At 38.5% G+C, this 26,576-nt stretch overlaps 1 protein-coding gene across 10 annotated transcripts in view; it reads right to left on the minus strand.

Annotated features, from left to right (window-relative positions):
• ntrk3a (neurotrophic tyrosine kinase, receptor, type 3a) overlaps nt 1-26,576 on the minus strand; it is a 287,024-nt gene that overhangs the window by 120,270 nt on the left and 140,178 nt on the right. For all 10 annotated transcript variants that reach the window (XR_006757011.1, XR_006757012.1, XM_014124431.2 and 7 more), the window contains exon 5: nt 289-443. Coding sequence is in view for 8 of the 10 variants with exons in the window: in XM_014124431.2 (XP_013979906.2) it covers nt 289-443 (155 nt within the window). In the remaining 2 variants the exon portion in view is untranslated. The remainder of the gene's footprint in view (nt 1-288; nt 444-26,576) is intronic.

The raw sequence follows: 26,576 nt of genomic DNA on the forward strand, positions 1-26,576 counted from the left end.
CTCTACTTTTGATTTACATTTGGTTGAGTTGTCAACTAACGTGAATTCAACGTTAGTTGACAATCCATGGCAATGGATGGAGGTTAAACGTTGGGTGAAAAAAAGACTCAATTCCCCTTCGTTGATGACGTTTTGCAAATCCAATCCGTTTTCCACATTGATTCGACGTCATCAGACATAATTTTTGGGGTTGAAATGATGTGGAAACAATGTTGATTCAACCAGTTTTTTCAACCATGGGATGATTGAGGAGTGTGGAGGGGGGATCATGGCGGCGGTGGCTCGTACCACAGAGGGAGATATTCATAGCCTGCAGAGGGATCTTGGAGGCTCCGTTGTTGCAGAATAACAGCTGGGTGTGCAGGCCAGCATCCCCTCGCTGCTGCCACAGCTGAATCCAGCGGATATCACAGCCACACTCAAACACCACTTCTTCCAGCCTCCTGTTAGAGAGAGAGAGAGAGTGAGAGAGAGAGAGAGAGAGAGAGAGAGAATAAGAGCAAGAGAATAAGAGAGAGAATGAGAAAATATATGTTGAGAAACAACACAATGCAACTGTGGTCATTTATTGTGCAGTCAGAAGTAGGTGAAGGACATTGTTATCATTCAGCCCAGCCCCAAACATTCATCACAACATGCCTGGGGAGGGACTGGAGCCATTCCATCTCATCTCCAGGCCAGGCTGGGCTAACTGTACCGTGTGACTGGGTCTAGGAGAGGGTGGACATGATTTGGACTTGCTCTTCTCTCAACAAACACAGGCCCTGCACGAGCCCTGGCTAAATCATTCATATTAAAAAACCCTCAGAGGTAAATGTCCGTACCTGCGTGAAAATCGGTGCAATCATCACATTTTATTAAACAAACCCTGTGTGTTCACGCTATAGTGTTGTTGGAAATTATAGGATGCCAAAAGGTTTCTTTTTACGAAAACGTCTGTCAAGTCCAAATGGTTTGAACAAGAAACTATTTAGTCTACCCCACTATCGAAAGCTGAGACTCTCAAAAGCACAAGCATGTAGGCTGTTTTGCTCTACGACGCCCACAAGCATCACGAGACACATCTGAAGGTAAACCGGTATCAGGAGGAAAACATTTATGGAAGTGAATTGGGCATTTCCACGTCAAAGGTATACGGGTCATTTTTTTATATCTCATAGATATAGGATAGACAAATCAAATGATTTGTTTTTACTATGTGTTTTGCCATCTATGAATGTATTATTCAATGCATTTTATGTGTTAATAGCAGTAAGGCCAAATTCAATGTCATCCCCAAAAATTCTTTTTTTTTAAATTATAGCTATAGAGGTCCTAAAATTCAAAATCAATTATCTTTATGATCCATGGTATGACTATCTTTTTTTGTTGTTGACCATCTTTAAACAATTCCATTTGCAGTGTTGGGGAGTAGTGAACTACATTTAGTTCAACTAGTAATTAAAATACATTTTGCAGTAGCTTGGTGGTAGTTGAACTAAATTCAAATCTAGGTAGTGTTTTCAGGAGTTAATTACTTGTTTTTTTGCCATGTAGCGGAGTATCTAACTACTGGAACTACACATTACTTTTTTGCACCAAAAAACAAATATACAGTAGTTTGGACACACCTACTCGTTCAAGTTTTACATTTTTTTTTATTACTTTCTACGTTGTAGACTAATAGTGAAGACATCGAAACTATGAAATAACACACATGGAAACATTTAGAAACAAAGAAGTGTTATAAAAAAAAATACATATTTCTTCAAATAGCCACCCTTTGCCTTGATGACAGCTTTGCACACTCTTGGCATTCTTTCAACCAGCTTCATAAGGAACACTTTTCCAACAGTCTTGAAGGAGGTCCCACATATGCTGAGCACTTGTTGGCTGCTTTTCCTTCACTCTGCGGCCCAACTCATCCCAAACCATCTCAATTGGGTTGAGGTCGGTTGATTGTAGAGGCCAGCTCATCTGATGCTGTACTCCATCACTCTCCATCTTGGTCAAATAGCCCTTACACAGCCTGGAGGTGTGTTTTGGGTCATTGTCCTGCTGAAAAACAAATGATAGTCCCACTAAGAGCAAACCAGATGGGATGGCGTATCGCTGCAGAATGCTGTGGTAGCCATGCTGGTTAAGTGTGCCTTGAATTCTAAATAAATCACTGACAATGTCACCAGCAAAGCACCCCCACACCATCACACTTTCTCCTCCATGCTTCACGGTGGGAACCACACATGCAGAGATCATCACCTCCTCTGCATCTCACAAAGACACGGCGGTTGGAACCAAAAATCGCACATTTGGACTCATCAGAACTAAGGACAGATTTCCACCGGTCTAATGTCCATTGCTCGTGTTTCTTGGCCCAAGCAAGTCTCTTCTTCTTATTGGTGTCCTTTAGCAGTGGTTTCTTTGCAGCAATTTGACAATGAAGACCTGATTCACGCAGTCTCCTCTGAGCAGTTGATGTTGAGATGTGAGGTGCAATCTGAGGTGCAGTTAACTCTAATGAACTTATCCTCTGCAGCAGAGTTAACACTGGGTCTTCCTTTCCTGTGAAGGTCCCCATGAGAGCCAGTTTCATCATAGCACTTGATGGTTTTTGCAACTGCACTTGAAGAAACTTTGAAGAAAGTTCTTGAAATTTTTCAGATTGACGGACTGTCATTTCTCTTTGCTTATTTGAGCTGTTCGTGCCATGATATGGACATGGTCTTTTACCAAATAGGGCTATCTTCTGTATACCCCCATACCTTGCCACAACGCAACTGATTGGCTCAAACGTGATAAGGAGGAAAGAAATTCCCCAACTTAACTTTTAACAAGGAACACCTGTTAATTGAAATGCTTTCCAGGTGACTACCTAATGAAGCTGGTTGAGAGAATTTCAAGAGTGTGCGAAGCCTGGAATGAGTAAGTGTGTCCTGACACACATTAAAATACAAAAACACAGTCATGGGAAGTACAAATAAAACATCACAAATCACCCAGAAAAACAGTTACATTCCTCCACAAATATGTCCCCAATCAATAATGTAAATTGCCTGAACAGCACCAGAACATCAAGATAAAATGTATTTTGAATTTTGTTCCAGAAATTCAGTGCATTAAAAGGAACCTCAAGAGCTACCCAATCCTTTGAACGGTCAAGCAACATAGCTGTCTATACTTCAACAGTAAAGTTAGATAAGACGGAAGTTTATGAAGTAGGGCCTTATAAACAAAAAGGGAGTAATGTAGAGATATACGGTATTTAGCGAAGTCCAGCCAATCTTTTAATACAAGATGCAGTGATGAGTATCAAAACTGTCACTTGTAACAAAAAAAAGTCCACTATGGTAGATGGCATCCAAAGGTTTTTAAGAGTAGTAGCAGCTGCACTTTGATAAATAATATCTCCATAATCAAGAACAGATAAAAGGTTGACTGAATAATCTACTTCCTACTGCTTAGAGAAAGGCACAATCTGTTTCTGTAGAAAAAACCCACTTTAAATCTTAGCTTCTTAACCAGCTGATCTATATGTTTTTAAAATGTCAAATCCATATTAATCCAAATGCTTAAGTATTTATATACTGGAACACGTTTGATTGGAGAACCATCTAATGACTGAACATTTAGTTAATCTGAAACATTCTTACGAGAGTTTAATTTTGTTTTGCCCGTATTAAGCACACGTTTTCAATCAGAAAGCGATTCCTGCATAGCTATAATATCTGACTGTAGTTTTGACACAGCCAGATCAACAGTCAGGGCAATAGCATACATAATAGTATCATCAGCATATAGATGAATTTGATCATTTTTAACAGATTGACCAATTTATATTTATATAAACAGTGAAGAGAACTGGTCCAAAAATTGACCCCTGTGGTACACCTTTATGTACTTCAAGAAATTCTGACTTAACCCCATCAATTACAATGGGCTGAGTTCGTCACTAAGACAATCATGAAACCATGAACAGGTGTCAGAGCTCATGTCTATCGAGAACAACTTACTCAATAAAATATAAACATCAACGCCCTTATGGAGTGGCAGCACAAGAGCTGATTTCCATAATTTTGGAATATTTCCTGAAAACAATGTTAAATACAAAAATGTGGGTTATTGAGCCAACATTGATGGGCGCTGCACACTTAGCAGACCAGGATCCATTTGGTCAGCTCCTGTGGATTCCTTGTTGTCTATTGCTAGCAAAGCATCTAGGACTTCTTTTTCTGTAAATAGCCTAAAAGAAAAGCTTTGACTATCATTTCTCTGATCATTCAGCAAGTTTCCCCTATCAGTATCCAGCCCAATATCACTGTGAATAGGCTTAAAAGTTCTTTCAAAGAGATTACTCGCTGAAATAAAATGGTGATTAAATACATCAATGAGGCCAGTGTCTGAATGAATTTGTTGTGGCAGAGAGGAGGAAGTAGAACCCTTCAGGGATTTGCCAGTTTTCCAGAAATTTGCCAGGTTCCCATTACAATCCGGAAGAGCGGTTACGTAATGATCAGATTTAGCCTTTCTGATTTATCTTACACAATGATTCCTCAGTTGCTTAAACACTTGCCAGTCCGGGTGTAAGCCTGTGTTCCTGGCCTTGACCCAAGCATCATCTCTTTTATGAATGACTTCTGATAATTCCGGAGTGTACCAGGCATTCGATCTACCTTTAACCCTTACTTTTTTGAAGGGAGCATGATTATATTATTCACAATAGTATTGAAGACATCTGCAAAAAGGCTAGATAAATCAGGTTCAGGGATAGCTGAAATACAATAAATGTCACTAAATTAAAGATAATGTAAAGAAAAAAAACTATTCTCTGAAGTTTTTAAAGTTCCTCTTTGTGATGACATAGATTTTTGTATTCTCACATCTCTAACACAAACAACTGGGTAATGGTCACTAATGTCTTGGGCGATGACACCAGTAGAAACATAACTCTCTGGTGTTTTCGTTAAAATAAGATCAATCAAAGTTGACTTTAAAGGATCTTTAGGGTTGGCCGTGTAGGCTTAGTCACCAGCTGGGTTAGGTTTAGATCATTACACATGTCTTTTAGATGTTTTGAAGCTTACATTTACCAATCAGTTCACTCAGCACAATAACTTCTGATTTAGTAATATATACTGTAAAAATAATATCTAGTTGTTTCAACTATATATTATGAAGTAACTGGTTGCACAGCTTTTTTTTTGTACTAGCTGAACTTAACATTTTTAGTTGGCCCAAACTTTGCTCCAACATGAGAAAACATACAATAGGCAAAAATTCTGTCAACTTAAAATGATGTGTTCGCTCAATTTGTCTAATACGTTCATTCAGCTAGATATGATTATTTTGGCATCTTACCAACAAAAAAAAAAGGCTGTCGAACTAACTACACACACAGTGCTTTTAACATACAATGTTTACTTACATATTTGACACACACTGAAATACATGTTTACTTATACTTTAGTATTCATTATGTCCTCACCTGGTATTTAAACTCAGCATTCCAATCTTCCTGATATGTCACCATGTCTGTGTATATAACTGATATCACCTGTATTGCTACACTTTGCACTTCAAAATTAAGCTCAGCTCTGGTAAAAGTACAATCAATAAAAACTATTTTATTTATCATAGTGATTAAGATTAAAACAGGGTAATTTGCCCCACCAACATTAGACAACTATAGGGGAAAAAAATAAGTAAATCAAATCAATGATGAGAAATGAGTCAGATAAACGTATAATTCACACAGACATGGTGGCATAGCAGGAAGATCAGAATGCCACCAAGAGATTGTGAGTTGAAATCCCAGGTGAGGACATCATAATTGCTGTATAAATTAACATGGACAATGTATGTTAACGTGTGTCAAATATGTCATTTGACAACTGTGTATGTTAAAAGCACTGTGTTTGTGTGTAACTAGTTCAACATCCTTTATTAGGTAAGATGCCAAAATGATAATTTCTTGTTGAAAGGACATATGAGACAAATTGAGCAAACATCATTTTAAGTTGACAGAATTTTTGCCCACATGTTCTCATATTGGAGCTAAACTCAGGTAACAAGAAGAGTTCAGTAAACCAAAAAAAAGGCTGTGGAACCAGTTACTTAATAATAATTAGTTGAAACAACTAGATTTTCATTTATTTTTTAATTTTTTTTACATTCTGTTAACATATGACTCCAAAGGGAACTGTTCTTGCAATTTATAGTCTAAGGCATTTCAGATTTACATATAATAATTTTTCACAAAGTAGTTTGTAGTGAACTACTTTTTCAAAGTAACTTCAGTTAAGTAAACTGTATTTTTCTTAAGGGTAGCTTTAGTGTAGCTTAACTTCTTCCATTGTGATGTAATTGGTAGCTTGGTAAAATATGTTTTCAGAGTAGCTTCCCCAACACTCTCCATATGTTAGCTTGGTAGAACCCCCCCCCCCCCACCCAACACCCCCCTCCAAGGGCTGGGAGCAGATGGACCTGATTTGGACTTCCCCTCAACAAACACCGGCCCTACACCAGCCCTGGCTAAATCATTAATGTCACATTAATGTGAAAGATATGGATGACACATTTTAAAATGATAGCAGGGTAAAGCTGACATCGTTTTCATACAAACTAAACGTTTTCTTTGTAGAACCACCCAGAACAAATACACTTTGAAATTCATATGCTTTGGTGGGTGGCTGTAAATTTCAATATTGAAAATAGAATATCACAGTGCTTGAGCATGAGGATGTACAGTAAGGCTCATATTATTCTGAAAAAGGATCAATGATGGTTGGAGAACAGAAGGGAGGGAGGGGTATGATGTCAGTACCCTGTGATGTTCCACACATGCAGTACCCACAACCCCCCTCACACCCCGGCCCTCCAGATCCTCACACCCAGGCAGCTCCGGTGAAGAGTGTGGGGCTCTGATGAGACAGACTGGGTAGATATCACTGTTCGCTCACCCTCTGCTGCTTCAAACAAACCTTTATATGGCATCATGTAATTTCCTCAATTTTACCCCTTAGATGGATTCTCCGAGTACTTTAATATACTATTTAGCCAGTAGTTCTGAAAGTAGCACTCACCGAAAATTGCCATTTCTTGGCTAATTTAGATAAAACAGTAATTCTGTCCATGAACTACACTTTGACACATCCAGCCTAAAGCAGGAGGTTTAAAAAATATTAGTAGTCGCCAAAGTTCCCGGGAAGATGTCTTTAAGACACATTTATCCAGACATTTCGTATTCATTAAGATTAGGAGAATGGGTCAAATGAATAGTCCTCACAATTCTTGTACAATAATCAAATATTCAACGTGCCCATTGTTCTCACAGCAATTACAACACTATTCCTTTTCTTTCTTTCATCCTCATGGGAAAACTACTTTCCACTTTTGACATCTTTCCTGACTTTGCAATTATCATCACATTTGTCACATTTGTCTATGGACCAGAAAAGACTATGAAATGGCAGTTAGGATGTCTAATCCCTTTAGTTCCACATGATGTGCACCACTCGCTTAAAGGGCCCTGGCTGCCTGCTGCATGGCTCTCTGAGGGCCTAGCTTGTCCCCCTACAGGGCTGGGGAGAGGAGCTTCTATCTGATCTCCATGGGTGGTACAGCACAGCACACTGGGTCCAACATATGGAAAGAGAAAAAAAAACACCTAGACCTGGATGACATTTCATTAACACTGCATAATCTCAGCTAGCTGTGTGCATGTACGCTTATTGATGAACCAATTTTGCAAAATAGAGATAACCTCTCTCATTTACAAGATAGGGTCAGAGAGTGTCAAGTCAAATAAAATCTAATTTGATTTGATACATGCTTCGTAGACTAACAGTGAAATGCTTAGTTATTGGTCCTTTTCCAACAATGCAGAGTTAAAGATAAGATAAAACATTTAATAAAAAAGAGAATTAGTGACAGAAGGCATAAATACACAGTAAATAATGAATACAAATAATGAGTAAAAATAACATGACTACATACAGGGAGTAGAAAACAACATGGCTATATACAGGGAGTAGAAAACAACATGGCTATATACAGGGAGTAGAATACAACATGGCTATATACAGGGAGTAGAAAACAACATGGCTATATACAGGGAGTAGAAAACAACATGGCTATATACAGGGAGTAGAAAACAACATGGCTATATACAGGGAGTAGAAAACAACATGGCTATATACAGGGAGTAGAAAACAACATGGCTATATACAGGGAGTAGAAAACAACATGGCTATATACAGGGAGTAGAAAACAACATGGCTATATACAGGGAGTAGAAAACAACATGGCTATATACAGGGAGTAGAATACAACATGGCTATATACAGGGAGTAGAATACAACATGGCTATATACAGGGAGTAGAAAACAACATGGCTATATACAGGGAGTAGAAAACAACATGGCTATATACAGGGAGTAGAATACAACATGGCTATATACAGGGAGTAGAAAACAACATGGCTATATACAGGGAGTAGAAAACAACATGGCTATATACAGGGAGTAGAAAACAACATGGCTACATACAAGGAGTAGAAAACAACATGGCTATATACAGGGAGTAGAAAACAACATGGCTATATACAGGGAGTAGAAAACAACATGGCTACATACAGGGAGTAGAAAACAACATGGCTATATACAGGGAGTAGAAAACAACATGGCTATATACAGGGAGTAGAAAACAACATGGCTATATACAGGGAGTAGAATACAACATGGCTATATACAGGGAGTAGAAAACAACATGGCTATATACAGGGAGTAGAATACAACATGGCTATATACAGGGAGTAGAATACAACATGGCTATATACAGGGAGTAGAATACAACATGGCTATATACAGGGAGTAGAATACAACATGGCTATATACAGGGAGTAGAATACAACATGGCTATATACAGGGAGTAGAAAACAACATGGCTATATACAGGGAGTAGAAAACAACATGGCTATATACAAGGAGTAGAATACAACATGGCTACATACAGGGAGTAGAAAACAACATGGCTATATACAGGGAGTAGAAAACAACATGGCTATATACAGGGAGTAGAAAACAACATGGCTATATACAGGGAGTAGAATACAACATGGCTATATACAGGGAGTAGAATACAACATGGCTATATACAGGGAGTAGAAAACAACATGGCTATATACAGGGAGTAGAATACAACATGGCTATATACAGGGAGTAGAAAACAACATGGCTATATACAGGGAGTAGAATACAACATGGCTACATACAGGGAGTAGAAAACAACATGGCTATATACAGGGAGTAGAAAACAACATGGCTATATACAGGGAGTAGAATACAACATGGCTATATACAGGGAGTAGAAAACAACATGGCTATATACAGGGAGTAGAATACAACATGGCTATATACAGGGAGTAGAATACAACATGGCTATATACAAGGAGTAGAATACAACATGGCTACATACAGGGAGTAGAAAACAACATGGCTATATACAGGGAGTAGAATACAACATGGCTACATACAGGGAGTAGAAAACAACATGGCTATATACAGGGAGTAGAAAACAACATGGCTATATACAGGGAGTAGAATACAACATGGCTATATACAGGGAGTAGAAAACAACATGGCTATATACAAGGAGTAGAAAACAACATGGCTATATACAGGGAGTAGAAAACAACATGGCTATATACAGGGAGTAGAATACAACATGGCTACATACAGGGAGTAGAAAACAACATGGCTATATACAGGGAGTAGAAAACAACATGGCTATATACAGGGAGTAGAATACAACATGGCTATATACAGGGAGTAGAAAACAACATGGCTATATACAAGGAGTAGAAAACAACATGGCTATATACAAGGAGTAGAAAACAACATGGCTATATACAAGGAGTAGAATACAACATGGCTATATACAGGGAGTAGAAAACAACATGGCTATATACAGGGAGTAGAAAACAACATGGCTATATACAAGGAGTAGAAAACAACATGGCTATATACAAGGAGTAGAAAACAACATGGCTATATACAAGGAGTAGAATACAACATGGCTATATACAGGGAGTAGAAAACAACATGGCTATATACAGGGAGTAGAAAACAACATGGCTATATACAAGGAGTAGAATACAACATGGCTATATACAGGGAGTAGAAAACAACATGGCTATATACAGGGAGTAGAAAACAACATGGCTATATACAGGGAGTAGAATACAACATGGCTATATACAAGGAGTAGAAAACAACATGGCTATATACAAGGAGTAGAAAACAACATGGCTATATACAGGGAGTAGAATACAACATGGCTATATACAAGGAGTAGAAAACAACATGGCTACATACAGGGAGTAGAATACAACATGGCTATATACAGGGAGTAGAAAACAACATGGCTATATACAAGGAGTAGAAAACAACATGGCTACATACAGGGAGTAGAATACAACATGGCTATATACAGGGAGTAGAAAACAACATGGCTATATACAGGGAGTAGAAAACAACATGGCTATATACAAGGAGTAGAAAACAACATGGCTATATACAAGGAGTAGAAAACAACATGGCTATATACAAGGAGTAGAAAACAACATGGCTATATACAGGGAGTAGAAAACAACATGGCTATATACAGGGAGTAGAAAACAACATGGCTATATACAAGGAGTAGAAAACAACATGGCTATATACAGGGAGTAGAAAACAACATGGCTATATACAGGGAGTAGAAAACAACATGGCTATATACAGGGAGTAGAAAACAACATGGCTATATACAGGGAGTAGAAAACAACATGGCTATATACAAGGAGTAGAAAACAACATGGCTATATACAGGGAGTAGAAAACAACATGGCTATATACAGGGAGTAGAAAACAACATGGCTATATACAGGGAGTAGAATACAACATGGCTATATACAAGGAGTAGAAAACAACATGGCTATATACAGGGAGTAGAAAACAACATGGCTATATACAGGGAGTAGAAAACAACATGGCTACATACAGGGAGTAGAAAACAACATGGCTATATACAGGGAGTAGAAAACAACATGGCTATATACAGGGAGTAGAAAACAACATGGCTATATACAGGGAGTAGAAAACAACATGGCTACATACAGGGAGTAGAAAACAACATGGCTATATACAGGGAGTAGATACCAAATGGCCGTCACAGCCATCGTTATATTAGGTAACACGCAGTTCTGGCTCAGAGGCTGGAAGAGTCACACTCACAGAGTTAATCTCTTCAAATGATGATGTATTTGGTTACAATGAACGGACTAATTTGGTTTGGTGCAGTATTCTGTTCTGGGTTCAATGTTACATGTGTGTCTGATGCAGCTCTGATGAGTGGTGAGCAAAGGCTTCCCACATAAGACATAACAAAAAAAACTTTATGAATGTGTGTGTGTGTGTGTGTGTGTGTGTGTGTGTGTGTGTGTGTGTGTGTGTGTGTGTGTGTGTGTGTGTGTGTGTGTGTGTGTGTGTGTGTGTGTGTGTGTGTGTGTAGGCAGATGGTCTCTTTTCTTACTCAGTACCATGACAACATAAAGAAAGCCAATGGGGAGTTTGGCCATAGCACTAATTTACTGATTATGGCCTGTGAGACTTAAATCATTTGCATGTCTTCCACTGACCTGATTAAAACATCAAATTAACCTTTGGAAAGGTCAAGGTGTCGTGCAGCTACAAAAACACATGGGAGTCCCGTAGCCTATACGAAGAGCTGGAAATTGCTAATCACATATAACTTAATCATTGTTATTTCCTGTTATGTATTATACATGGATATCTGCTTTTAAATGGCTAACTTAGCAAGTGATAGGTGAGGAGAGATATTGTATAGAATGTGACAATAGAGAAATACATTTTATTTAATTTAAATTTGTATTAACTTGTATTTATTCAGGGTAGCCCAATTGAGACCAGGGTCTCATTCCCAATGGTACAAACATTTTGTCACAACCATTTACATTCCAATTAAAACAAGAATAATACAAATAACCACAAGGCACAACCTCAACACCACAATTTCAACAAATAAACCACTAGAATCAATCGAAACAACTGCAATCCTCAATGAATTCATTAAACACCTGTCCTAAACTGCTCTAGCAGCACCAGAGAATCAAGATACAAGGAATTGTATAGGTTATTCCAACAATGGGGGGCACTAAAATGATTTACCTAAATTGGTCAAGACCAGAGGGACCTCAAGAGTTAACAATCCTTCGAGAAGGTTTGGTAGCTCATTATTTTATATGTTAGCAACAAAGTTAGGTAAGTTGGAAGCTTGTGTAGTACAGCCTTGTAAACAAAAAGGGAGTAATGAATTGATCTAAGGGACTTCAATGTGGACAAGCCAACCTTTTGATACAGGATGCAGGGGTGAGTATTAAAACTGTCACCAGTGATAAAACGAATGGCGCTATGGTAGACAGCATCCAAAGGTTTAAGAGTAGTGTCTGCTGCAATCTGGTAAATGGTGTCATCATAGTCAAGAACTGGCAGGAAAGTTGACTGTACAATCTGCTTCCTGCTATTTATGGAGAGGCAAGATCTATTTCTAAAAAAGAAGACCACTTTGAATCTTTGCTTTTAAACTGTGTGTTTTTTAAACAGGAGGTCTTTGTCAATCCAACTGCCCAGATATTTGTAGGTGGGAACACGATCAATGGAAGAACCATCCAATGTGTAGTCCATCTGAAAAATTCTTGCAAGAACTAGAGAACAACATGTATTTAGTCTTGCCCGCATCAAATACAAGTATTAAACTAACCAAGGCTTTCTGTAAGGTATCAAGGTCAGATTGCAGCTCTAACATAGCCTGGTTAACAGTTGGGGCAATGGCATACACAACAGTGTCATCTGCGTACAGATGAATATTACAACTTAAAACAGATGGACCAATATTATTTCTATAAATAGTAAAGAAAACAGGTCCTATTACTCACCCATTCAATACTATATTATACAGTACAGTATTGTACATGAAATCATGCGTAGGGAGGTGTGGCCGGAATCAAAATAGATCCCATTTTCTAGCTGGACTGGGAATTGAACTGCCTGCCACATACGCTTACCATGATAAATTAGACACACCGGTTTTTCATCAGTTAAAGGTAAAGTTGGTGATGAACAATTTAACAAGATCCTTACAGTACATGAGTGCTCACTTAGTGGCAATAGCTATGCCAATACACCTAAAAGATCCCCCATTAACTACTCTACTGTATTCTCTAGGCAAACTGGTGTTAATGTTTGCCTAGAGAATGTGTGGTGTTAATGGTGTTAACATTTTAGTCAGTGTTAATGTTAGCAGTACACATTTGATAACGAGTTAGTTAGGCCATACTTAGTGAAATCCCAGTTACACACACCATATATACACTGCTCAAAAAAATAAAGGGAACACTTAAACAACACAATGTAACTCCAAGTCAATCACACTTCTGTGAAATCAAACTGTCCACTTAGGAAGCAACACTGATTGACAATACATTTCACATGCTGTTGTGCAAATGGAATAGATAACAGGTGGAAATTATAGGCAATTAGCAAGACACCCCCAATAAAGGAGTGGTTCGGCAGGTGGTGACCACAGACCACTTCTCAGTTCTTATGCTTCCTGGCTGATGTTTTGGTCACTTTTGAATCCTGGCGGTGCTTTCACTCTAGTGGTAGCATGAGACAGAGTCTACAACCCACACAAGTGGCTCAGGTAGTGCAGCTCATCCAGGACGGCACATCAATGCGAGCTGTGGCAAGAAGGTTTGCTGTGTCTGTCAGCGTATTGTCCAGAGCATGGAGGCGCTACCAGGAGACAGGCCAGTACATCAGGAGACATGGAGGAGTCTGTAGGAGGGCAACAACCCAGCAGCAGGACCGCTAGGAGGAGCAAGGAGGAGCAGGAGGAGCACTGCCAGAGCCCTGCAAAATGACCTCCAGCAGGCCACATATGTGCATGTGTCTGCTCAAACGGTCAGAAACAGACTCCATGAGGGTGGTATGAGGGCCCGACGTCCACAGGTGGGGGTTGTGCTTACAGCCCAACACCGCGCAGGACGTTTGGCATTTGCCAGAGAACACCAAGATTGGCAAATTCGCCATTGGCGCCCTGTGCTCTTCACAGATGAAGCAGGTTCACACTGAGCACATGTGACAGACGTGACAGAGTCTGGAGACGCCGTGGAGTACGTTCTGCTGCCTGCAACATCCTCTAGCATGACCAGTTTGGCAGTGGGTCAGTCATGGTGTGGGGTGGCATTTCTTTGGGGGGCCGCACAGCCCTCCATGTGCTCGCCAGAGGTAGCCTGACTGCCATGAGGTACCGAGATGAGATCCTCAGACCCCTTGTGAGACCATATGCTAGTGTGGTTGGCCCTGGGTTCCTCCTAATGCAAGACAATGCTAGACCTCATGTGGCTGGAGTGTGTCAGCAGTTCCTGCAAGAGGAAGGCATTGATGCTATGGACTGGCCCGCCCGTTCCCCAGACCTGAATCCAATTGAGCACATCTGGGACATCATGTCTCGCTCCATCCACAAACGCCACGTTGCACCACAGACTGTCCAGGAGTTGGCGGATGCTTTAGTCCAGGTCTGGGAGGAGATCCCTCAGGAGACCATCTGCCACCTCATCAGGAGCATGCCCAGGCGTTGTAGGGAGGTCATACAGGCACGTGTAGGCCACACACACTACTGAGCCTCATTTTGACTTGTTTTAAGGACATTACATCAAAGTTGGATCAGCCTGTAGTGTGGTTTTCCACTTTAATTTTGAGTGCGACTCCAAATCCAGACCTCCATGGGTTGATAAATTGGATTTCCATTGATTATTTTTGTGTGATCTTGTTGTCAGCACATTCAACTATGTAAAGAAAAAAGTATTTAATAAGATTATTTCATTCATTCAGATCTAGGATGTGTTATTTTAGTGTTCCCTTTATTTTTTTGAGCAGTATATATATATATATAAATATATACGTTACAAGCCAAATAACCCTTATTTGGCACTATATATATATAAGGGTTATTTGGCTTGTAACCATAGCAGAACCCTGATTTGGTGCTATATGGAACCTTTTTGTGAAGGTTCTATAAAGAACCATACTCATAAGGTTCTAAATGGAACCTGTATGGTGCCAAAAGGAACCCTTTCCTAAGGTTTTATAAAGAAACGTTTTCATGGTTCGTTATAGAAGCTTTATGGGGAATGGTTTTATTAAGAACGTTTCTCAGTCTCAAAGGTTCTTTGTAGAACCATACAGGGATTTCTATTCTGATTTAATTGCCATATTATATTTGTACAATTCCATAGGTTTTATTATTGTGTTTATTATATGGGTCAGTATGGTTCCACATACTGTAGAACCATCACCCTTCCCAAAACATTATATGATTTTTTTTATGTGTACAGGATTTATGCGGTCTCCCTGGTTGGATTTGCATTAAACACAAACTCAGAGAGACCAGAGAGGAGCTGAACACTGCAGCAAAGGATTATGGCAAAATCAAATTTGTATTTGTATTTATTAAGGATCCCCATTAGCTGCTGCCAAGGAATTTACTGACCTGCGATCGCCTAACCTAATCTACAGTATGTAATCTCATTTTATAGATGTGGACCATATTGGAGAGATCCAATAATATTTCTCTAACATATCCATAACATATCCAATAATGTTTGAGCAGGGAGGGTAATAATTGGAAAGGCTGAGATTACTCTATCCACATGCATAAAACTAAATTGAATTTAGATTCTCTCCCCACATGGTAATAATGTGCGGTGAATACATAAATGATCTGGCATGGCCCAAGGAGAAAGAGGAGGGGGGATTAAGCCCAAATTAAGAGCAGAGGCTAATTCAAGGCAGTGAATATGAACAGAACAGGGGCTAGGGATGTAACACCCTACCTTCCTCCTCAAAGATTACAGAAGCATTAGGATGACACCAGGCTTCTCTCTGCGTGGTCTTATTACCTTTCTGGTGACGTCTCAAATGATTATTGGAGCCAGGGATTAAATTGGCTTTCCTGCATCGTTAGTCTGAACCCCATATGAGAGGCCATTGTTTAATCATACTGTAATTACAGATTTAAGTCCTCCTGTCGCCACAATCTAATTATCAATCAAACGGGGTGTCACACAATTCAGGCACAGCCTATCAGTTAAACAACTGAGAAGTTATTCAGTTCAACTCACAATAAAGCCCAGAATCAAGACTTCTTCAGAAAATACTATATGTATGATGTACTAAAATGTAACAATCTACGACAATGAACAAAGGCAAAACAACAAGAAAACAGCTCTGACATATCCCTGAGCATCAAGCTAAAATTGCACATCATTATTTTCAAATGGAATTGCCAACTCCAAAGCATGGTAAAGCATATCTATTTGAATCCATATGGATGATGTGGCAATAAGTCAAACAGCAGCTAGGATACAAAGAACAATATGTCTGAAACACGCTGTGCTCTGCTTCTACTTCCTTATATGGGTTTGGGAACTGTTTTGTTGATCCTGATACAGTGACAACATGCTGCTAATCTGTCACTGGCTCTGAAAGCAGCAAGGGGGTGGAAATAGTTGTCATTGACCCTCATTCTAAATGACACGCGTGGATGCTAGTCTGCATATCTGCCAGGGTCTCACTTCAGGCATGAGGAATGTTTGAGCAACCACAAGCAGTCACAGAAGTGGCAGAAGGAAACGGGAAGGAAGGAAGGTAGGGAGGTGGAAGTGTGAGAGACGAGGTGAGATTGACGTCTCATTGTGTGGGTAAGTGAGACAGTGTTGTGGCCTTGGCGGATGTTTCCTGATGCCCTGGTGTTCGTATCAGATGGCCAGGCAGACAGACACTGGTAGGCAGCACTGATGCTATTGAGCTCCCTGTACGAGCCTTGGTGTTGATGTCTCCACTGTGACAGAGAGCTGTAAGGGTAGTTTACTGCTGCTTTGAATGCCTGACACAACAAAGCCAGCCCACTCTGTGTGGTCGGTCCACACTCTGACTGCGGTTACTCCCAAGATTACTGCAAGCTCATTTTTCCATCTAAAATCCATATTTCATAGTGATAGATATTGCCTCCTGTCAGTCCATGGCTAACATCTTCATAGAAAGTCCATGAGTCGCATCTTCAATGACCAAGATTGTTATCATTTGAGCGTAGCGACAGATGTATTCATCCCTAAAAATCCTGTTACAGAATGATGACAGAATTACACTGAACAAAAAAATAAAGGCAACAATGCCAGAATTTCAAAGATTTTACTGAGTTACAGTTCATATAAGGAAATCAGTCAATTGAAATACATTGATTAGGCCCGATTCTATGGATTTCACAGGACTGGAAATACAGATATTTTTTTTAAGTAGGGGCGTGGATCAGAAAAACCAGTCCGTATCTGGTGTGACCACCACTTGCCTCATGCAGCGCGACACATCTCCTTCACATAGAGTTGATCAACCTGTTCATTGTGACCTGTGGAATGTTGTCCCACTCCTCTTCAATGGCTGTTCGAAGTTAGTGGATAGTTTTATTTCATTTTTATTTTATTGAACCTTTATTTAACTAGGCAAGCCATTTAAGAACAAATTCTTATTTACAATGACGGCCTACCAAAAGGCAAAAGGCCTCCTGCGGGGAAGTGGGCCTGGGATAAAAAAAAAAAAAAAAAATACAATATAAATATTGGACAAAACACACATCACAACAAGAGACACACAACACTACATAAAGAGAGACCTAAGACAACAACATAACAAGGCAGCAACACATGACAACACAGCATGGTAGCAACACAACATGACAACAACATGGTAGCACAAAAACATAGTACAAACATTATTGGGCAAAGTCAACAGCACAAAGGTCAAGAAGGTAGAGACAACAATACATCATACAAAGCAGCCACAACTGTCAGTAAGAGTGTCCATGATTGAGTCTTTGAATGAAGAGATTGAGATAAAACTGTCCAGACTATTGGCGGGAACTGGAACACGCTGTCATACACGCCGATCCAGAGCATTCCAAACATGCTCAGTGGGTGACATGTCTGGTGAGTATGCAGGCCATGGAAGAACTGGGGCATTTTCATTGTGTACAGATCCTTTTGACATGGGGCCATACATTATCATGCTGAAACATGAGGTGATGGCGGCGGATGAATGGCATGACAACGAGCCTCAGGTTCTCGTCACGGTATCTCTGTGCATTCAAATTGCCATTGATAAATAGCATTGGTGTTTGTTGTCCGTAGCTTATGCCTGCCCATACCATAACCCCACTGTCACCATGGTACACTGTTCACAATGTTGACATCAGCAAACCGCTCGCCCACACGACGCCATGCACAGTTGAAACCGGGATTAATCCATGAAGAGCACACTCCTCCAGCGTGCCAGTGGCCATCGAAGGTGAGCATTTGCCACCTGAAGTCGATTATGAAGCTGAACTGCAGTCAGGTCAAGACCCTGGTGAGGATGACAAGCACGCAGATGAGCTTCCCTGAGACGGTTTCTGACAGTTTGTGCGGATATTCTTCGGTTGAGCAAACCCACAGTTTCATCAGCTGTCCAGGTGGCTGGTCTCAGACAATCCCGGAGGTGAAGAAGCGGGATGTGGAGGTCTTGGGCTGGCGTGGTTACATGTGGTCTGCGGTTGTGAGGCCGGTTGGACTTACTGCCAAATTCTCTAAAACAACGTTGGAGGCGGCTTATGCAAAAGAAATTAACATTAAATTCGCTGGCGACATCTCTGGTGGACATTCCTGCAGTCAGCATGCCAATTGCACACTCCCTCAAAACTTGAGATATCTGTGGCATTGTGTTGTGTGACACAACTGCACATTTTAGAGTTGCCGTTTATTGCCCCCAGCACAAGGTCCACCTGTGTAATGATCATGCTGTTTAATCAGCTTCTTGATATGCCACACCTGTCAGATGGATGGATTATCTTGGCAAAGTAGAAATGCTCACTAACATGGATGTAAACAAATGTGTGCACAACATTTGAGAGAAATAACATTTTTTTTGCATATGGAACATTTCTGGGATCTTTTATTTCAGCTCATGAAACATGGAACCAACACTTTACATGTTGTGTTTATATTTTTATTGAGTATATAACAAATTAACAAGGAATCAGAAGGGACAGCAGGGAGCACTAATCAATATGAGCGACATCGTTATGAGTGCATGAACATTTCTACATAGATCAACTTAATTCCCTCCAGTTTTGCAGCAGTCCTCTTTGCTAAGAAGCTTATTATCTATATCTTCTGAGCGATCACCTCAGGCTAACAATCAATAATAAAGCAACACTGGCATTATTCAGTGAACGCAGGCCGACCGCTCCAGCTACGTATTGAACAGCATGTTTGGCTCTGCGTTCGCTTTGATCTTGGTGGTATGAATAATACCAGCCTCATATCACAGTTGTGTTCAAACAATACACTGTTATTTCTTCCAACTTTTCTTCTGTCGAAGCTACAGTGTAGGCTTTAGAGGGTTGTTAGTTACATTTTAGTTCTGGCTTGGAGTTTAGTCTTGAGGGTGTGTCGGGGGTTAATTGTTGCAAACCCAAACTGAAAGCAGGGGTCATGTGTAATCACGCCAGCAGATGGACATGCCAGCTCTGAGCTTTGGGCATGCACAGGGTGAATGACTGGCACCAAACAAATACCCTGTTCTTCTTATTCCCTCTCAGCTGAAAATGTGTTCCTTTCATGTTGGTAGAGCCAGAGACTCATACATGTGTTTTCATCAAGAACATTTAAAAAGTATGTTTTTTTAAATTCAGAAATGCACAACTTCACGTTATTGCGATAGATACGTTCGTTGACTGAGTATTTTGTAATACTATGATATTCAACATCTATTTAGTCTGTGAATTGTATGCACTTTATAGATGAAGGATGATTAACCTACGTGCCACCATTTCCATGACTGATCAAACTAATCAGAACGGGCCTATGAAAGGGATTACAGGATTTAGCTATCACAGTTTAGGATGTTTTAAAGTAACACCACATTCCAAAGCCACCATTGACTCCAGTGCTGAATACATGGCAATTCAGACATGGACCGATGCACACCTAATTATTTTAGGATTTTAATTAAGAGGCCGATCATTAGAGATTCCACTTCTACAGTATGATTAATCACAGTGGACATTTTGGCTGTAATCCCCATCTAGGCATCCAGGTAGCAGTGGCATATTAAAACGGACATAAAAAAAAAAAAAATGGGGGGGTGCTGCTGCCCTTTCCATTCCTAATACGGTTTCCCTTTTTTTTAACCTTGTGTTGTACCCAGTTCTGGCTAGGATGAAGTCCCGGCAGAGCAGAGCTCCCACTCACCTGCTCTCTAATTGGCTGCGCCATCATTTGGATGTCTGGGCAGAGTTCCATTTGGCTAATGGACACCACCTGCACTGTCATTATTTCAGAATTAACAAAAGTACAGCTAAGCCTGATCCTGGTGGTTGTCCGTTGGAGACTAAAGGCAAGCTGGAATGTAGGCAAATTATGCCATCATCATGTTCCAAGATTACTTTCCCTTAGTTTGGTGAGAAAATGTTGTTCTATCATGGGATGATAAGGCATGAAGGCTGGAAAAATGACATGATTCTGTTGTTTTGTGACATGCCTGATCTGATGTGTTCTTAATAATATCACTCATGTACTGTATGTGTCCCAGCTCGTTCAAAAATAGATAATCTCTTCACACTGACTGACACAGACATATCCTAGCTGTTCATAAAGGCCTTTCTATAGAGGCCATGCAGGATTAAAGAAAGGTCACCAGTAGAAAGAGGATTGATGATGCTCCTGGCCCCTGGCACAGCGGCTTTGTGGCCACAGAGAAAATGTTTGTTGAAGCTGCTGAATGTGCCTTTGTGCTTCTGCTGCAAATAATCTTGTATCGTATCATCTTTGATGCAGCTACTGCAGATTTGCCATTTAGCAAACCCCCTACCCTGATACCATTTACAGGCCTTGTGAGTGGCTGTGCCGACAAAGCAGCGTCTTTACCCCCAGCTCCCTTGGCTAAAGGACACAGACTAAAATAAGGTCAGATTATCTTTTCTTGACGTGCTATAAAGCCCCAGAAAGAGTGCCAGTCCATTGTGAGCCATCTATCTCATCAGGTCTGCATTCGACCCCCAGCAGCAGATCAGATAGGCACTCAATGAGAAACCATCAGAAGCAGAGAAATAAGCCCTTACACGTAGAAAAAAAGGTGCTATCTAGAACCTAAAAGGGTTCTTCGGCTGTCCCCATAGGAGAACCTGTTTTAGTTCCAGATAGAACTATTATTGGTTTTAGGTAGAACCCTTTTTTGGTTCCAGGTAGAACCCTATCCACATAACTAACACATGTATGATTCAAATATACATTTTCTCATTTCAGAATCTGGCAAAAAGGCATTAAATAAGACATGAGTATTATATTAATGGGTAAAATATTTGTTGCTGCAGGTCATAGAGGTTATGAGAAAGCATATAAAGAATAAGTAATCCAGAAATACTTTAAATAAAACACTACTTCCACAATATGGGATACATCATACAGTGTTAAAGTAGTGTATCTGAGGGTTAATTTATGGTCAAATTCTGATGAAGGCTAGAAAAATATGATTCACTCACTCTAGCAAGAAGTGTTTTTGGCTTGCCTTTGGATGGCTCTTTGCCTTAATAAAGTGATACCAACTGGGGAAGGTTTTGATTGCCAATAAGGTCCAAGTGAAATCTGTCTGCACTCCAAAAATGTGTGTACCCTCTACAAACCTGACATTTACGGAAATGAGCAAAGCTAGCAGGGAATAACATTTTGGACTTTGGAGTTCTTTTTTTATTTTTTAACATTGATCCAGGAGTCAATGTTTGCTAATTAGGCTTTCATCCAACCCACAAGGATCCATGATAAAATGAGTATACAACAACGTGTTTTCCCTATCTATCACATGGCAAGCAATGGAGAGAAAAAAACACTTGTCCTGTGGGCTTGATGTTCAATGTCCGTTGAGTGTCACCAAGCCCCGATGGTGCCGTTGTGGTAACATAAATACTATATAATATCATATTCAACATCATGTATAGCAGGTGGGTCAAACTCATTTTGACCCCAGCGCCGCATTCGGTCTTCAACGGACCCGGAGGGCTGCACTGAAACTTGGCTATGTTTCCTCACCGTCAAAATTAGTTAAAAATAGTCCTCTATCAATACTTTTTGGACTTTTCTATGTTCTCTGACTGTTGAACTTTCAGGTCAGTGTTTATTAGTGAGCTATACACAGTCAAGAAACTATAGGTCCATTATCATTTTAACAATTTTTTAAAAAATTCTAAAACTCAAACCACCCAAAGGCTGGAATGTCCCCACTCGAGGGCCGGATCCGAGCTGTATGTTTGACACTCCTGATCTATAATAATGTTTTTATACTACTGTTTTACTGTTTTTATACTACTGTTCTACTGTTGTTGTACTACTGTTCTACTGTTGTAGTACTACTGTTCTACTGTTGTTGTACTACTTTTCTACAATTTTTATACTACTGTTCTACTGTTTTTATACTACTGTTCTACTGTTTTTGTACTACTGTTCAAATGTTTTTATCCTACTGTTTTACTGTTTTTATACTACTGTTCTACTGTTTTTGTACTACTGTTCCAATTTTTTTATACTACTGTTCTGTTGTTGTACTACTGTTGTAATGTTTTTATACTACTGTTCTATTGTTTTTATGCTACTGTTCTACTGTTTTTGTACTACTGTTTTAATGTTTTTATACTACTGTTCAAATGTTATTGTAATACTGTTCTAAAGTTTTTATACTACTTTTCTAAAGTTTTTATAAGACTGTTCTACTGTTTTTATACTAACTACTGTTCTACTGTTTTTATACTACTGTTTCAATGTTCTTATACTGCTGTTCTACTGTTGTTGTACTATTGTTCTACTGTTTTTGTACTACTGTTCTACTGTTTTTGTACTACTGTTCTACTGTGTTTATACTACTGTTCTACTGTTGTTGTACTACTGTTCTACTGATTTTATACTACAGTTCTAATGTTTTTATACTACTGTTCTACTGTTTTTATACTACTGTTCTAATGTTTTTGTACTACTGTTCTAATGTTTTTATAGTTCTGTTCTACTGTTGTTGTACTACTGTTCTACTGTTTTCGTACTACTGTTCTACTGTTTTTATACTACTGTTCTAATGTTTTAATACTACTGTTCTACTGTTTTTGTACTACTGTTCTACTGTTGTTGTACTTCTGTTCTTGTACTACTGTTCTACTTTTTTTATACTACTGTTCTAATGTTTTTGTACTACTGTTCTACTGTTTTTGTACTACTGTTCTACTGTTTTTATACTACTGTTCTACTGTTTTTGTACTACTGTTCTACTGTTTTTATACAACTGTTCTACTGTTGTTGTACTACTGTTTCAATGTTCTTATACTACTGTTCTACAGTTTTTGTACTACTGTTCTACTGTTTTTGTACTACTGTTCTACTGTTTTTGTACTACTGTTCTTCTGTTTTTATACTACTGTTCTACTGTTTTTGTACTATTGTTCCAATGTTTTTGTATTACTGTTCTAATGTTTTGATATTACTTTTCTACTGGTTTTCTACTACTGTTCTACTGTTTTTGTACTTCTGTTCTACTGTTGTTGTACTACTGTTCTACTGTTTTTATACTACTCTTCTACTGTTTTATACTGCTGTTCTACTGTTGTTGTACTACTGTTCTACTGTTTTTATACTACTGTTCTAATGTTTTTATACTACTGTTCTAATGTTTTTGTACTACACTTCTACTGTTTTTGTACTACTCTTCTACTGTTTTTATACAACTGTTCTACTGTTTTTGTACTACTATTGTAATGTTTTTTACTACTGTTCTAATGTTTTTATACTACTGTTCTAATGTTTTTATAGTTCTGTTCTACTGTTTTTATACTACTGTTCTACTGTTGTTGTACTACTGTTCTATTGTTTTTATACTACTGTTCTACTGTTGTTGTACTACTGTTCTACTGTTTTTATACTACTGTTCTACTGTTTTTATACTACTGTTCTACTGTTGTTGTACTACTGTTCTACTGTTGTTGTACTACTGTTCTACTGTTTTTGTACTACTGTTCTACTGTTTTTCTACTACTGTTCTACTGTTTTTGGACTACTGTTCTACTGTTTTTCTAATACTGTTCTACTGTTTTTGTACTACTGTTCTACTGTTGTACTACTGTTCTACTGTTTTTGTACTACACTTCTACTGTTTTTGTACTACTCTTCTACTGTTTTTATACAACTGTTCTACTGTTTTTGTACTACTATTCTAATGTTTTTTACTACTGTTCTAATGTTTTTATACTACTGTTCTAATGTTTTTATAGTTCTGTTCTACTGTTTTTATACTACTGTTCTACTGTTGTTGTACTACTGTTCTATTGTTTTTATACTACTGTTCTACTGTTGTTGTACTACTGTTCTACTGTTTTTATACTACTGTTCTACTGTTTTTATACTACTGTTCTACTGTTGTTGTACTACTGTTCTACTGTTGTTGTACTACTGTTCTACTGTTTTTCTACTACTGTTCTACTGTTTTTCTACTACTGTTCTACTGTTTTTGGACTACTGTTCTACTGTTTTTCTAATACTGTTCTACTGTTTTTGTACTACTGTTCTACTGTTGTACTACTGTTCTACTGATTTTGTACTACTGTTCTACTGTTTTTGTACTGTTCAACTGTTTTTATACTACTGTTCTACTGTTTTTGTACTACTGTTCTAATGTTTTTGTATTATTGTTCTAATGTTTTGATATTACTTTTCTACTGGTTTTATACTACTGTTCTACTGTTTTTGTACTACTGTTCTACTGTTTTTGTACTACTGTTCTTCTGTTTTTATACTACTGTTCTACTGTTTTTGTACTATTGTTCCAATGTTTTTGTATTACTGTTCTAATGTTTTGATATTACTTTTCTACTGGTTTTCTACTACTGTTCTACTGTTTTTGTACTTCTGTTCTACTGTTGTTGTAGTACTGTTCTACTATTTTTATACTACAGTTCTAATGTTTTTATACTACTGTTCTACAGTTTTTGTACTACTGTTCTACTGTTTTTGTACTACTGTTCTACTGTTTTTGTACTACTGTTCTACTGTTTTTATACTACTGTTGTTGTACTACTGTTCTACTGTTGTTGTACTACTGTTTCAATGTTCTTATACTACTGTTCTACTATTGTTGTACTACTGTTCTACTGTTTTTATATTACAGTTCTAATGTTTTTATACTACAGTTCTAATGTTTTTATACTACTGTTCTACAGTTTTTGTACTACTGTTCTACTGTTTTTGTACTACTGTTCTACTGTTTTTGTACTACTGTTCTACTGTTTTTATACTACTGTTCTACTGTTTTTGTACTATTGTTCCAATGTTTTTGTATTACTGTTCTAATGTTTTGATATTACTTTTCTACTGGTTTTATACTACTGTTCTACTGTTTTTGTACTACTGTTCTACTGTTTTTATACTACAGTTGTTGTACTACTGTTCTACTGTTGTTGTACTACTGTTTCAATGTTCTTATACTACTGTTCTACTGATTTTGTACTACTGTTCTACTGTTTTTATACTACTGTTCTACTGTTGTTGTACTACTGTTCTACTGTTTTTATACTACAGTTCTAATGTTTTTATACTACTGTTCTACAGTTTTTATAAGACTGTTCTACTGTTTTTATACTACTGTCATGACGTTGGCCTGTGGGTAAGGTTTATGACCCCCCCATACATACCTTTCTCCCTTCCCCTCTCTTTCTGACCCTACTGAAGTACTGCTGTCCTGAAGGACTGCTGTCCTGTTAAATATAGAGAGTCTTGGAACATCAAACAAAGGGGGAAAGGAACCATATTTTGGTAATAAAACCAGTTGGAAATATGCTTTGGAACGTAATGAGTATGGATGTCAGTTCGGTTGTCATCTGAGACATTATGACTGATGACAGGAGGACATAAACTGTACCTGGGAAAGTATACACCCTCTAGTTATCAGAGTCACACGGAATTTTATACTACTGTTCTACTGTTTTTGTACTACTGTTCTACTGTTTTTGTACTACTGTTCTTCTGTTTTTATACTACTGTTCTACTGTTTTTGTACTATTGTTCCAATGTTTTTGTATTACTGTTCTAATGTTTTGATATTACTTTTCTACTGGTTTTCTACTACTGTTCTACTGTTTTTGTACTTCTGTTCTACTGTTGTTGTACTACTGTTCTACTGTTTTTATACTACTCTTCTACTGTTTTATACTGCTGTTCTACTGTTGTTGTACTACTGTTATACTGTTTTTATACAACTGTTCTACTGTTTTTGTACTACTATTCTAATGTTTTTTACTACTGTTCTAATGTTTTTATACTACTGTTCTAATGTTTTTATAGTTCTGTTCTACTGTTGTACTACTGTTCTACTGTTTTTGTACTACTGTTCTATTGTTTTTGTACTACTGTTCAACTGTTT

Source organism: Salmo salar, chromosome ssa10, assembly GCF_905237065.1.
Source record: "Salmo salar chromosome ssa10, Ssal_v3.1, whole genome shotgun sequence".
Classification (NCBI taxonomy): Eukaryota; Metazoa; Chordata; class Actinopteri; order Salmoniformes; family Salmonidae; genus Salmo; species Salmo salar.